General features: G+C 34.1%; 1 protein-coding gene across 4 annotated transcripts in view; it reads left to right on the top strand.

The window, feature by feature from the left end:
• Window positions 1-14,758, top strand: part of ATP11A (ATPase phospholipid transporting 11A) — a 123,491-nt gene that overhangs the window by 90,011 nt on the left and 18,722 nt on the right. For all 4 annotated transcript variants that reach the window (XM_005021829.6, XM_072031827.1, XM_072031845.1 and 1 more), the window contains exons 12-24: window positions 113-310; window positions 2,053-2,226; window positions 3,685-3,848; window positions 4,126-4,197; window positions 5,464-5,537; window positions 5,775-5,878; window positions 7,094-7,275; window positions 7,965-8,216; window positions 10,744-10,918; window positions 11,595-11,697; window positions 11,965-12,110; window positions 13,052-13,111; window positions 13,779-13,906. In XM_005021829.6, the coding sequence (XP_005021886.1) occupies window positions 113-310; window positions 2,053-2,226; window positions 3,685-3,848; window positions 4,126-4,197; window positions 5,464-5,537; window positions 5,775-5,878; window positions 7,094-7,275; window positions 7,965-8,216; window positions 10,744-10,918; window positions 11,595-11,697; window positions 11,965-12,110; window positions 13,052-13,111; window positions 13,779-13,906 (1,832 nt within the window). The remainder of the gene's footprint in view (window positions 1-112; window positions 311-2,052; window positions 2,227-3,684; window positions 3,849-4,125; window positions 4,198-5,463; window positions 5,538-5,774; window positions 5,879-7,093; window positions 7,276-7,964; window positions 8,217-10,743; window positions 10,919-11,594; window positions 11,698-11,964; window positions 12,111-13,051; window positions 13,112-13,778; window positions 13,907-14,758) is intronic.

Genomic DNA, 14,758 nt, shown 5'->3' with positions numbered 1-14,758 from the left:
TGGTTTACTGTTTGAAAACTGTTAGAAAAAATAATTTGCAAATCTAAGTAGTCACCTTCCCGTTTTTGATGGTACATGAAAAATTAATATTTTTGTCTTGTTTCCTTGGCAGTTTCTTCAAGCATTTACAGACTTCCTTGCGTTCATGGTTCTTTTCAACTACATTATTCCTGTATCCATGTATGTCACTGTGGAAATGCAAAAATTTCTTGGTTCTTATTTCCTTACATGGGATGAGGAGATGTTTGATGAAGAGACAAGTGAAGGACCACTGGTGAATACTTCTGACCTCAATGAAGAGTTGGGACAGGTAAATTTCATCAAATTATGCATTTTTCTACTATTTCTGCCATAAAAATAAATTTCATTGATGTACAGTAATTTTTTATTTAAAAATTCATTGCAACTGTGATTTTTTTGCAGATTTAAAATGAATTTTCTTTAGTGATATTTAAATTTAAATTATTAAATTATTAAATTATTAAATTGGTGTTTCCATTGTTGAAATTTATTTTAGGGTTTCATATCATATTTTATATATTGTAGCTAATCTAGAAGATTAGTTCTGTATTAATTTTTCCTACACAAATGCTCTCTTACATATTTGCTAATATATCTTTGCCAATATGTATTTGCCAATATATATATATATATTTGCCAATATGTCTTTGGCAAATAATATTATTATTGTACATTCAAGCAGGAGCAAATTTATATATCTTCTGAATCGTTTGCAGATTCTGAGACTTTAGGCTGAATCATCTCACCAAATTTAAGTTATCCAGAAAGCAGATATATAATCTAAGCTGTTTGGGAATTTTCCACATTCACTGAACAGACACATCAGCACGCACACCCCTCTTAACCTGGCAGAAGTGCCTGCAATATAGGTACAAAAAGGCATCTATATTATAGATACCTATATAGTGGTTGTTAAGTAGCTACGCTAGATAATTAGCTCTGCCTATCATGGTTAACTGTATTAGTAAAGGATAAACACTTCATGAAGGTAATGATTTCTCTCCATTGACTATAGAGGGAGGTTATATAAGCATCTAAATTCCTTAAAGTAAAAGGAGATGAAATGACACCCTTTGATGACGAAAAGGCCCAGAGGGTGGTGATCAGTGGCATGAAGTCTAGCTGGAGGCCAGTAATTAGTGCAGCGCTCCAGTGGGTCCAAGTACTGGGTCCTGTCCTGCTTAACATCTTCATTAATGATCTGGGTGATGGGGCACAGTGGGACCCACCCAGGGGAAAGCATCTTTGCAGAAAAGGCCCTGGGGATCCGGGAGGACACCAAGCTCAACATGAGCCTGCAGTGTGCCCTTGTGGCAAAGGTAGCCAGTAGCCCCCTGGTCTACATTAGGAGTGGTGCCAACAGGTGGAGGAAGGTGGATCCTTCCCCTTTGTACAGCTCTGGTGAGGTCACTTTTCAGTTTTGTTTTTGCTGTTATTAGCCTTTAATGCCATGGTTTACTGTAAAAGATAAAAGGAATCAAAAAATCAATATTGAGACAGAAAGAAGAGACTTTCAATGCAATAACAATGCACATATTTTTAGTACATGTATATAACTGTACGTGATAATTACTCAGTGTTCATTTACACTAGAGTAGTTGTAGTGGGAAACTTTGACAGTAGCCTGAAGACTGTTCTGAAAGGAACTGATGCAAATCCAGGCATGCACATTAAGTAATCATCCCTGCCAAATGAAATTTTTATTCATTTTGTTTCCATGAGTATCTGTTTTGCAGCTAGCAAGACATTAAAAACCAAAAAGGAGCTTGAGAGAAAAGTAAAAGTATGTTAAACATTATTTATAAGTGTTGTCTGGTAGGAGAGCTTTACTGGTACTCTTGTATGATAAAAAAAATTAGTTCCCCATTTCCATGGAAGATGATTCCTGAAAGAAACTTCTGTCTTTCTTTTCTGAAATAGCTTGCATCTTTAAAGAAAGGTGTAGCCCAGTAACATCCAGCCCATTTGTTAAGATACCTTGAAAGGTCTCTGTTCATATTCCTGCTGTTTCTAATTTGTGTTCATTTGCAGATTGAGTATGTCTTCACAGATAAAACAGGAACATTAACTGAGAACAACATGGCATTTGTAGAATGTTGCATTGAGGGGCATGTTTATATACCACACGTTATCTGTAATGGCCAAATTCTTCATGATTGTACGGGCATTGATATGATAGATTCTTCTCCAGGAACAAGTGGAAAGGTATGGTGACTCTTTCTAGGTCCTTGTTTTTTACAGTGAAACATGAAAAATGAATTATGCTGATGAAGGGAACTGCAGAAATACAGCATTCTTGAACTTCAGTAACCAAAGGATATACCTGCAGGGAATGTATGACAGCATGAATGCTTTCCTTTCATAGTTCAGAGTAAGATTTAGATGCTTAATAGGAAGTTTTCCAACTTACTGAAGCTGTAAAACTGAATTAAATAAAACCAAGAAATGCAGAACTTTCTCTAGTTAATAGATAAAGATACATAATAGCTGATTTCCATTTTACACTGGCTTCAGTAGGGAAATCAAGGCAGGAAACTCGTAAAGGGGAAAATGAATGTTCAATGCAAACACTTGCTCAATCATCACTGAGTGTATATGTGGTTATAGAAAGGTTTATAATCAAACTCATTTGCTTTTAAAAGTGAATTAATATAGCCACATCTGAAATGTATTACACGCAGCAAGTACATGCTTTGGCTTTTTTGGAACGTAAAACAAATTAAAATAAGTGAACATTAAGGAGAATTCACATGTCAGCAGATGAGCATTGTACAAATGGGCAGGATAACCACAACCAATGGACAATATGTTTTAAAATGTATCAACACAGTCTCAGATCATACTTTCGCCATAACCTTCACCATGGCAAAATAAGATGTCTTAAATTCAACAGCCTTACAGTTTTTACCCGTCTGAACATGGTCCCAAGGTAGCTGTGTTTTTGGCCTCAAATTAAAATGGCACAGACACAGTTTGTATTGAACAGCACAGAAGATTCAGAAACAAAGATACAGTTAGAACACAGCCATTTATCCATGAAATAGAAATCTCTTTGTGGTGTGACTCTCAAACCAGAAACAAGAAATGGCTAAGGTGCTATTGCCAAACCATCTGAAACGTTATGGAAGTTGTTGGCTCCAGCTGCCAGAATGTCACTCCTTTTGTCACTCCAGAATGTCACACTCCTTTTATTTTATATAGATCTGAGAGGTATTCAAGCTGCACAAGAAATTGAAATCTCTAAAACCTATTAACACTTGTGCTGCAGATGCTGTGTCTCTCTGTCTGGATTCAGGACTCCTAGAATTGTACCTTGGCTAGTATTTAATACTGGTTGTCAAAGTTTAAACAAATTAAAAACAAAACAAAAAACCTTTAGCCACATGTAGAATCTCAGAGGAGGCAAGAGATGCACACTGGGTTTTTGGGGGCCATCAGCAGCTTGACTTGCATGGCAGTGTTAGTAGTACTAGCAGCTATTAACCAGTTGTGTGACACCACAGGGTTGGCTTCTCCTAAAGGGCAGGTGACCTATGATACTGCCTGTATATGATAATAAACAGTAGTAATCACTGACATTACTAGCCTCCAAAAGAAAAAAGCTTTTTAAGGAATACTTGAAAGTGATAAAAACTAATGACAATGATTTCTTTTATTTATTAGGAGAGAGAAGAGCTATTTTTCCGAGCTCTTTGTCTTTGCCACACTGTTCAAGTAAAAGATGATGACAATGTAGATGGATTGAAGAAAAACGAGCACTCAAGAAAATCTCGTATATATATATCATCATCACCTGATGAAGTTGCTTTAGTTGAGGGAATACAGAAGTATGTATGTAATTAAGTATAGTACTTTTTAAATTTGGAGATCTGATTACTGAAGTTCAAAGTTGTTTTCAGCAAAAAAATCCTAATAGCAAACACCAAATCATCTATAGCTGATGATTTTCTTAATATGCAGTCATGATTATATTCATAAATCAAATAAAAACAGTTGTGTTTATTTTCTGAAGATAAGCTCAGCTTTAAATCTGTCTGACATATTATGTTATACATATTAAATTTTTATTGTGTTCATTCTCTTTATACATGTTTCATTTTACAGACTTGGTTACACCTATGTAAGCCTGAAGGACAATTACATGGAGATCTTAAATCGGGAAAATAACAGCGAAAAGTGAGCGCTTAAAATACATCAAAATGAGTCAGAGGAAAGAAAGTTTTATTGATATGTTTAATTAATCATTCTTTCCCTATATGTTAATTTTAAATTCAAAAAGTCACAAATTGTGTGTTTTAGTATAAATGTAAATGACCTAATACTTACAATTTTAAACATACACTGTAGTTTTATATCTTTAAGTCTGTTAGTTTGACAGTGTATGAAATAAGGAAAATTGAAATAACAACAAAAGTGTGACATGGTGGTTCTTGACCTAATGTTATAGATCAATAGTGTTAGGAACTATGGATATTTTTCCTTTGTTTATATGGTAAATGGTAATTTTTTAATAAAATGGTATGAGCCCAAATTGTATCACAGTTTGTAGGTATAGTCCTGATCCAGCTCTTTGTTAGAATCTTCTATTGCTTTAGTGAAATAAACATTGTGGTCTTTTACTGGCTGTAAGGTCGTTGTAAGGACTTAGAACTGAATGAGCTAATTAACCATCAAATCTATTTCGTAAGCACAATATCTATAGAAATGAATCCTGAAAAGATTGATATTTATGTTTGTGCTGGAAAAAAGGGGGAAAAGAAGATAGAGTAAATGTTTAATGTATATAAATTGATAAATGATATAAAAACAGCAGAGCAAGAGTTTCTGTTCATTTTTCTTCCTAGAAAACAAAGGAATGTGGGATGATCAAGTCAAATCATAAAAACAATTACAATTATAATAGTGGCAAGCATAAGTTTGTTTTTTTTTTTTTCATTTTATTAACTTGTCAGTTGACACTTGAGGAGGAGTTATGAAATTACTTTGGCACATTTAGGAATAGTCAGAATTAGAATTTGAAGAATATTAAATAAGGACTTCCATGTAAACATCTCTGTATTTCAAGTCCTATGGCTATGCCTAGGTATTATAGGCATGGATTTTGTTACTCTTTAGGTAGTATAGCGCTCTTCTATGAGGTTTCTAGTCTTCTGCTAAAATAAGTTATATTTACTGTTTTCGGGAACTAGATATTGAAGAACAGCACAGAACATCACGCATTCAGATTCTGTTTCAAGTAATTAGCAGTTGAGCCCTCACCTCTCCATTAGCTATTTGTAGTGTGCTATTTCATTCTGTAGTACTTCATGTTCCATGGTATTCAATATAACCTTTCATGTTAGGAGTGATATTTTATTCCATATGCTTGAAGCTTTAATACCTAGTTTAGGTATCTGAAAAAAAACAAGAGTTGTTTAAAAAAATATTCTGTTTCTTTTTCAGGTTTGAATTATTAGAGGTTTTGAGCTTTGATTCTGTGAGACGGAGAATGAGTGTAATTGTTAAATCTTCAACAGGTAGGACTACCACATGCTGTGTCCTGTTAGGGGTTTTTATTTCACTTAAATTTATTGCAGGTTTATCAAAGAGTTAATCGTTTTTTCCATGGTCTGTGTGCCTTTCATTAAAAAAGGGGAATGGGTATCAGCATGTGTGCAAATGTTATAAAACTGTTGGAAGAAATCTATTTGAAAGGTTTCTTATCTAGATACAAATATATCTGGCTGTTTTGAATTCCGTGCTGTCTCTTCTAGGTGATATATTTCTGTTTTGTAAGGGAGCAGATTCTTCCATATTTCCTAGAGTTAAAGAAGGCAAAATTGACCAAATACGATCCAGAGTTGAACGCAATGCAGTGGTAAGATTCCAGCGGGTATTAAGTTTCTACTGAGTTGTTCATGTGATATCAAAGATTTTAAGTGTCCTGACCTCCTGATTGATATTGTAACAGATTTTTCTTCCCAGGCACAGAAATTATTCTATACCCAAGTGCACACACGCAGTTTGTGTTACTTCCTTATCTGAATTTTTACTCCATCTCATCTTCCAAGTAGCAGTTCTGGTGAGATAGGAATGCATTAGGTATTCATTGATGTAAGTTATAGGTTTTACTACACAAAACAGTTGTCAGGTAATTAGAAAAGAAGGAGGCTAATGAAACTGAAAGAAATGTTCATGCATCATATCGATCCAATGGTCTGTCAAGAGAGAAATCCAGCTGTTTCTTCATCCTAGTTAATTGCTTATAGGACTTACTTCTACATACAGAAGCTTCTGAGAGAAGATACAGGCAGACATCTGGCATCTGTCCTTATCAATAGCAAGTGTCCTGAAACTTTCTGAATTCTTGTCCTTGCATTTGTACTAAGTAACTATACAAAGACCTACCGGAATAATGTTTATGAAGATAAGCTCCAGTTAAATGGTGTTGTGAGAGGCAATATATTTGAGATAGCAAAATATTCTTTCTGTGTTATAGCAGCTTTTTTTTTTTTTTTCCCTTATGTGGTCTATGCACTCTTTTTTCTTACTCATCACCAAATCCAAAAGCTTGATCCAGTCTGAAACACCCACAACTGAATTCTGGTTTGCAGTTGATTGAAATGACACAGTTGGATTTTCACTTTGAACACTCACTGTGATGTGTTGTCTCTGTCCTTGTCCCTGTATCTGCTGCAACACAGCATCAACAGACTGACTCTACAGAGCTACTATTTATATCAGTATTATTTCTTCTGACTCATCCTGCCTAATTATAAAGATAGGGAAGGAAAGCTTTAGCATGACCTTCTTTTCCCTGGTAATCCCGTACATATAGTTGGGTGGCTGATCTGTTTCTCTTCTGGAGGACTGAAGTTTGTCCCTCAGGTTGTAACTGCTTCCAGGGCAGCACAGAATCAAGCTGACCCCTGTTTTCTCGTCTATATTATACTATACTCGCTTTACTATAAAAATGAGCATGTAAATGAACAGTAAAATCATTCAAATTTTTCCAATATTACAGTGTAAACAGCAAGAAATCTAAGAACAGTTGTATGGGATGCATATTGTTTCTTTTGATTACATTCTTTAGGAGGGACTGCGAACACTGTGTGTTGCATATAAAAAGCTCACAGCCGAAGAATATAGCAATGCACAGAAGCTGCTACAAAATGCAAAGTTGGCCCTCCAGGACCGGGAAAAGAAATTGGCAGAAGCATATGAGAAGATAGAAAGAGATTTTATTTTACTTGGTGCTACAGCTGTTGAAGATCGGTTAGTACATTTCTTAGGGATGTTTAGGACACTTGCTCCAGTGTTTATAAACAAGGAAATGTCTGCTAGGGGAGGTAGTTAATGGCTCTCTTGTAGCTGTTTTTCTGGATTAGAGATAAGTCCATTTATTGGAGTGAATTCCATATCTCTAGTTTACTTAAGTTACTCATGGTAATTTTATGAAATAGTAATTTAATAACAATAGGTACAAAAATCAGTATATTCAAGCAATATACATGTATTGCACCTTATTGAGCAAACTGTAGGGAAATGTTTTGGAAGAAATAACTATGAAATGGGTATTGAGGAAATAAAGGAAGGATCTATGTTATGTCTTAAATTTAAGAACTGTATTAAAACTGGGAGGTGACTTTAATAACTCTTCAGTAATTCTTTACTTGATGTCATTAGCTGAAAGCACTAAAAATGTTTTAAGTGAAGTACTTATCTGGGGAATAAAGCATCTTGTCCTTTAGGCTATATAAGTGAAAGGTGAAACTTTGAGCACTTTGCAAGTGTCAAATCATTTATAATGTACTAGCATTTTTAGATTCACACCTTGGGGAAAATTCTTAGATCTAATCACTTTTATTGAAATTTTTTATTTGGTTATGAAAAGCTTTCAAAAAGAACCTGTGAATTTCTCATTTCCAAGCAAACTATTGTCTGATGTCAATTGACTTCCACAGGCTACAAGAAAAAGCTGCTGACACTATTGAAGCACTCCAGAAAGCTGGAATTAAAGTTTGGGTTCTGACGGGAGACAAAATGGAGACTGCTGCAGCTACTTGCTATGCTTGCAAACTCTTCCGGAGAAATACACAAATACTTGAGCTAACGACAAAGAAAATTGAGGAACACAGTTTACACGATGTGCTTTTTGATCTAAGCAAAACTGTCCTAAGACACAGTGGCAGCCTAACCAGTGATAGTTTGTCAGGGTAAGGAAAAAGTTGAATTTTCAAGCTAGGAATGGACTTCTGTGCATTTCATAAATAATTACATGCTTGATTGAATATCTTAAGACCATCAATATAGTGTTTCGGTTTCTGTTATCATAGTGTAAATTATTGTATGTCAATTACATATAAGTTTGCTCCGTATAGGTTTACATTTTTACAGTTGTGGCTGTCTCTCCATCTCATTACTGGACCTGCTTGAAATGTTAAAAGAAAAATCACAGCTGATTTTAATTATATATCTTTCCACTGAAGCAATACTGATTCTTGGCAAAAGCAATAGTGAAGTAAAATACTGTTTCACACTTCTAAAAGGGAAGCAGACATGATTTATTTCTGTAATCAGAGTCAGTATATGACGCGACTTTCTTGATAAGACCACGTCCTAAGGGAGCTATGCTGTGTCTCTCTACTGTGCTATTTCTAGGGAAGATTATCATGTATTTACAGACAGGTGACAGGCAACAGCGTAGTACCACATCTTCTGGTGTGCATAAAAATAGTTCAAGTTCCCTAAATAGAAAGGTAAATTATACAGAAAACACTGACTTACGTGTTTTTTGAATGTCAGAAGAAGGATAAGAATCATGTGCAGAAATGATTTCCTTGAAACATAGCAGGGAATAAGATAGAAAAATGGCATTATAAAGCAAAACCACTGGTATAATATGAATGCCTCATGCTAGTAGCTAGGCTACTTACTTGAAGCTTAGTAGCTGACACACATTACATAGTCCTTTAGGTAACCTCCTTTTATATCCCGTAAAAAACTAGGAATTAGACTGAAAAAGATATTTATCATCTTAAGATGTTGTTGTTGGTCTTTCAGATGTAACGATGTGTATTTGCTTCGTGTTTCTTTTTAATGTGGAATCAGCTAGTATGTACATTTTGTGTACATTTACAATAAATTTATAGTAAAGGAACAACAAGGAATACAAAAAGTATTTGTGATACTTTAACAGAGAGATTGTAAAACTCTTAGCCTTATGGCTTGAAACTCCGGGCTGGTGCATCTGTCTTAGCTCTCCTTATACTTAAATCTCATTGGTCTAATCAGTCACATTTGCATATTCAGTTAAATATATCTCTTAAACTTCATATTTAAAAAAGAACTTAATATTTTTCTCTGAATCATCTGTTCCACTTTCAGCTTACATTCCACAGTTTTTTCAGCTTATGTTTAAACGTGTTTTTTTACTTTCTTGTGCAATACCAATTTTTTAGACATTAAGACTCATCAGAATTTCTTGTGTTTGGCTGCAGAATTGGAAAATATGCAATTATATTAATAGCAAGATTTTGCCTGGATGTTCAAATTCAAGCTGAAAACCTTTCACTATGATATGGCCAACGATCAGTACATTACCTAGGCTTCATTATGATAAATTTTTGGTAGATGTTTTGTTATACTAATGGTGTTGTCCTATCTGTGCCAATGGTAGCAAATTGGTGAAAAGTATCTGTAAACTATTTTAAAATACAGTTTGCGGTACTTTACATTATTTGTCAAAAATAGCGTCTAGTAGGAAAGATGGAGATGCTTAAAATAGGTTAAATAACATTAATAAATGTGGTGGTTTTCACTGGTCATGGTGAAACCATGTTTGTTGAAAACCCACACACGGTAATATTACCTTGGAACACTGAAACTAGGACACAAATAAACCTGACTTTCTGTTTATACAGCACTCACTGCTGAGCTAGAGCCTGAGGCTACTGAGTAATTTAGGCAAATGGAAGGGAGCTGTGAAATAACTAGTTGGGATGCTGCAGAAAACTGCTCTTGCGGTGTGACTCTCAGAGTAGAGCATCTCCCCGTGTTGTTCAGCATATTTTATTGTGCTAAATTGTGCTTTGTGCAACCATGGCTACACTTTTAGCAATGCCCACATTAGCTGTTTGAAAGCTTCCCCAGGTGTACTTGTATCAGGCTTACTCGTTGTACTAAACGCAAGTATGCCTACCGTAAATGCAAACAGTAGCCTTAACTCTCCAGGCCAACAAGTCTCTTTTAAATGTTGCCTTCAAAGCATTGTTTAAGCATGGTTTAAACTCCTTAAATGTAGGCCCCTGAAAAACAATGTTACTTTCCCCATCAAAGTAGATTTTGTAAAAAGTACCAAGGGCCTTTCTTTTTAACTTTTTTCTCCCTGTATTATGGAATGTTCTACAACTCAGTTTACCTTACAGCATTTCTTGGAGCCCTTTGAGGCCACTGCAAGACTGTTTCTTATACACTCATACTCACTGTCCAAGCCAGTGAGTTATCAGATTGCTGTGTTCAAATTGCTGAAGCACTGAATGCATTCAACATAAGCTAGAATGTTAAAATGTCATACATAGAAATCCTGTACAATGAATTTCCTTTTGAGGTGTATTAATGATGCAATATTCTCTACTCACTATTTTTTTCATTAATTAATTTTCACAGAAGACCTATTGCCAACATTAAAATACGACTGAGAATTTTACAGTGACTCTTAGTTTATATTTTATTCCTGAACAGGCTTTCAACTGATATGCAAGATTATGGTTTAATTATTGATGGAGCAGCATTATCATTAATAATGAAACCAAGACAAGATGGGAGCTCAGCTAACTACAGAGAGCTCTTTCTTGAAATTTGCAGGAACTGCAGTGCGGTGTTATGCTGTCGAATGGCACCTCTACAAAAAGCACAGGTTTGTATTTCTTTTCTGAAGTAGCATATGCATGTAAATATTGGAAACTAATATTCTGTACGACTTACAATAAGTTAAAATGTTAACATTCACTTTTGTATCTTCTAAAATGGAAAAAGCAAAAAGAAACCAAACAAAATGAGTAGGGCTAATTTCTACTAGCAAGCAATTTAGGTAATGGTATGCTAAAATGGCACCCAGCTGTGCACCTGAATTTGACTTATGTACATATTGTGCAAATTTTATGGTTGGTACATGCTGATAAATGAACGTATTTAATGAATGGAACTAATTGCTTCCTTTTTAACCTAACAAGCTTTGAATTGTCAACTATCTGTTGATATTACAAGAACCTGAATTATTTATTATTGTGGGGTGATATTTAATCTTTATTTTTAATATAAGTGGGAAGTCAAGTTAGAAGAATCCAGATAGAAAAACGTGTGCATTACGTATTTTAAGTACTTGTTGACTGTTGTATACTAGTTTATATCACATAAATTTTTTTTTTTGTTAGTAGCAAATATTTTTAAAACAGAGAGCCTCCTATGATCATAATGTGTAGTGGTTAGACTGGGCAATACTGTTTTTGTGTTCATCATTTTTAATTAATTGTATACTCATATGAAATAACCAAGCCATCACAGATGAGTTTTTAACACTACTTCTTTTCTAGATTGTAAAATTGATTAAGTTATCAAAGGAGCACCCTATCACATTAGCAATTGGTGATGGAGCAAATGATGTCAGTATGATTCTAGAAGCACATGTTGGTATAGGTAAGTGTGCTTTTTAGAGTATTAATTGAAATGAAATAACAAAAACGCTTCTTTAAAGTAGGTGGTCTAAATTAAATTCTGCATTTTACAGACAACTTATAGTGCATTTACTTCAGGAATTTTATGAAGCACAGTTGTGATCATCTACTAGATCAATGTCATTGCATTTTTTTATAATTTCATAGCTTTTCAAATAATTGTGTCTTTTAAATAGCTCTTCCATTATTAAACAGCTTCATCTTTTTTTTTTCTTTTTTTTTGTTTAAGGAATCATTGGCAAAGAAGGTCGTCAAGCAGCAAGAAATAGTGACTATGCAATACCTAAATTTAAACATTTGAAAAAAATGTTGCTTGTTCATGGGCATTTCTATTATGTTAGAATATCTGAACTTGTGCAATACTTCTTTTATAAGGTAGGATAATGCTTCTTATAAGTATGTGAATCTCAAAAATACACATAATAATATCTAACTATATGTAGTCAATGGTACCAAAATGCTGTAATTCCATAAAGGGATTTTGTTGACTTCCAGATGCAAAGTTGAAATGGGATTATTGTTGTTAACCAGATCATGAAGTGGATCTTTTATATAAGTGCATTCTGTAATCAGTGCTATGGTTAAAAATGAAATTTGCCTTTTCTCTCTTAAAAACTCCAGCACTGACTTCATTAACTTCTTGGTTTTCTCTACAGTGGCCTTTTAAATCAAATTGCAAGTAGTATTTGAGAATTTAGCAGAACTTAATTTATGTTAGTTTCTAAATTCATTGGGTTAGTGTGGGTGGAGAAAGTTTATAATGTGCTTTCCCGTTTTTAAATAGTTTTATTACATCGAAATGTTGGGATCCAATCAAAGTTCTTTCAGTAACCAATGGAAGATTATAGAAAGGAAGTTTCAGAGGATAATTCAAGCTCAGTGTTTGATTGAATCTATAGTTAGGAGGTGATGAAGTTTGGGTCACAGCTAGAAACATCTTAAAAATTACTTTGCTGGGAACTCTGCTAAGCATAATATAAACATCCTTGCTCATCACAAGTTGTGTCCTACTGTGGATTGCATCTTGTTTTGCCTTGCCTTAACTGAACTGTGTTCCTGCATAACAAATTAACTGCCTTTGAATTTTGAAACTGTAGTCATGTGAGTTTTCTTTCAAAATATTTTAAGTATTTTTTACCAGTATTACTGTAAGATGGTGATGGTGTTGATATTTAATGAATGCAACTCTTTCTACTCTTTCTGCAGTGTTTACTGTTACTGGTGTTATAAAACTGTAATATGCATAGCTATACTACTACACAGCATATGCATTGTGCTTAAATTTCACTTCATAACTGTGTCACTTTATCTTTCAGAATGTCTGCTTCATTTTTCCTCAGTTTTTATATCAGTTCTTCTGTGGGTTTTCACAACAGGTTAGTGTTTTTGTGTTGTTTTTTTTTACCTCACTGCTGAATTTTTTTTTTGTCATTTTTAAACAAATGGAGCCTTTGACACTGTACCTATTCAGCCAATAAAATTTCTAGGTTAGTTTACACATTGTAAAAAGAAGAGTATCACTTCTGATTCATATGATTTTTAGTGGCAGTTTAAGTTATAGAAATTAATTTGATGAATTATCCTAAAAGCAATGTTCTTTCAAAGTAAAAAAATAACAGAAAAACAAAAAGAGTTAGTCCATGTGTAATCTCTGTGGAACCTGTAAGGTCCATTAGGTTTAAACTTATCAATCACAGACAGAGGCAATCCTGAAAGATAAGTATCTGAACTAGCAGTTCATTTTTAGAATTCAGAATGTAAAAGAACAGAGTCATCTTTTCTGGGGTGTACACATACAAACTACTAATTCGGGACAAATAGCATCATTCAGTGCGTTGAAATGAAAAAAAATAAATGCATAAAGATAGGGAAAAAGGGAACTATTGTTCACCAGAAGAGTACCATCTTTTAGGAGATAAACCAGTATTCTCCCTTATAAGTAAGTTTTTCTGAAAAAAATGACTCATTCATTTTAAATCAAGTGTAATTCAGTGGATTGTTTTAAAATTAAAACTAGCTGATTTAATTCTTTTCCATCTACAGCCTTTATATGATACTGCGTATCTAACACTGTACAATATCAGCTTCACTTCCCTTCCTATCCTCTTGTACAGTCTAATGGAACAACATGTCAGTGCAGACACACTCAAGAAAGAGCCTTCCTTATACAGGTAAAATTAATGCATTAGACCCCAAAGCTTGACTATTCAGTTGTGGAATCTATCTCTGTTATAACCAAAGTCCTCAGGATTTTGTACCACAAGGTACAATACAACATCAGATAGACTGCAGCAGAAGGGTTGAAGGCCACATGTACTGTATATAAACTATTGTAGGTGCATGTTTTTAACACGTATATTTATATACTGCAAGCCACACCATTCATAATGTTACTGAGAACATAATAGAAATTACTATTCTACAAATCAAAATGTGATTTATTTTAATACTGTTTATTTCCTCCAACCATGGGGAATAGAATAATAGATTTTTTTTTTAAGGAAATCATACTACATACATGTTTTGTTCTGAAAGAAAAGAAGACTGTGAGTTAAAGTATTTTATCATATTTATATTCTGTGGAATATTCTATTCCAGCATTGTCGTCTACATATTTCTTACTCGCTAGTGGGCATTAAAATTGTGACTGGTTTAGATTCTTAACCATTTGAAAAACAGTTCCCTGCATGTAATAAACAGCATGTAACCATCTAAATTAGGAACAGTGTCCATTTTTTTTTATTCTTGTAGCAGCAAAACCAGTGCATTTTAGAGAGTGGTAACACTAGATAATCAAAGAGCAAACATTTCTGGAAAGAGGTAAAAGCTGCCTAACCGGTAATCAGTGCGTAGATACTGTTTAGCTATGAAATGGAAGAGGAACAAAGGATGCTATTGTCAAACCAACACCAGCCCCCCCCATTTCTTTCTTATTTTTTAAGTGTTATCAGTTTAGAAATGGTAATTTGGAAGATTTTTCATTTTCTTTTTTGAAATTTAACAGAGGCTATTTGGTCAAAAAC

This window comes from Anas platyrhynchos, chromosome 1 (assembly GCF_047663525.1).
Source record: "Anas platyrhynchos isolate ZD024472 breed Pekin duck chromosome 1, IASCAAS_PekinDuck_T2T, whole genome shotgun sequence".
Lineage (NCBI taxonomy): Eukaryota > Metazoa > Chordata > Aves > Anseriformes > Anatidae > Anas > Anas platyrhynchos.
The sequence above is the reverse complement of the archived record's forward strand: the minus strand, read 5'-3'. Positions and strand labels throughout refer to the sequence as shown.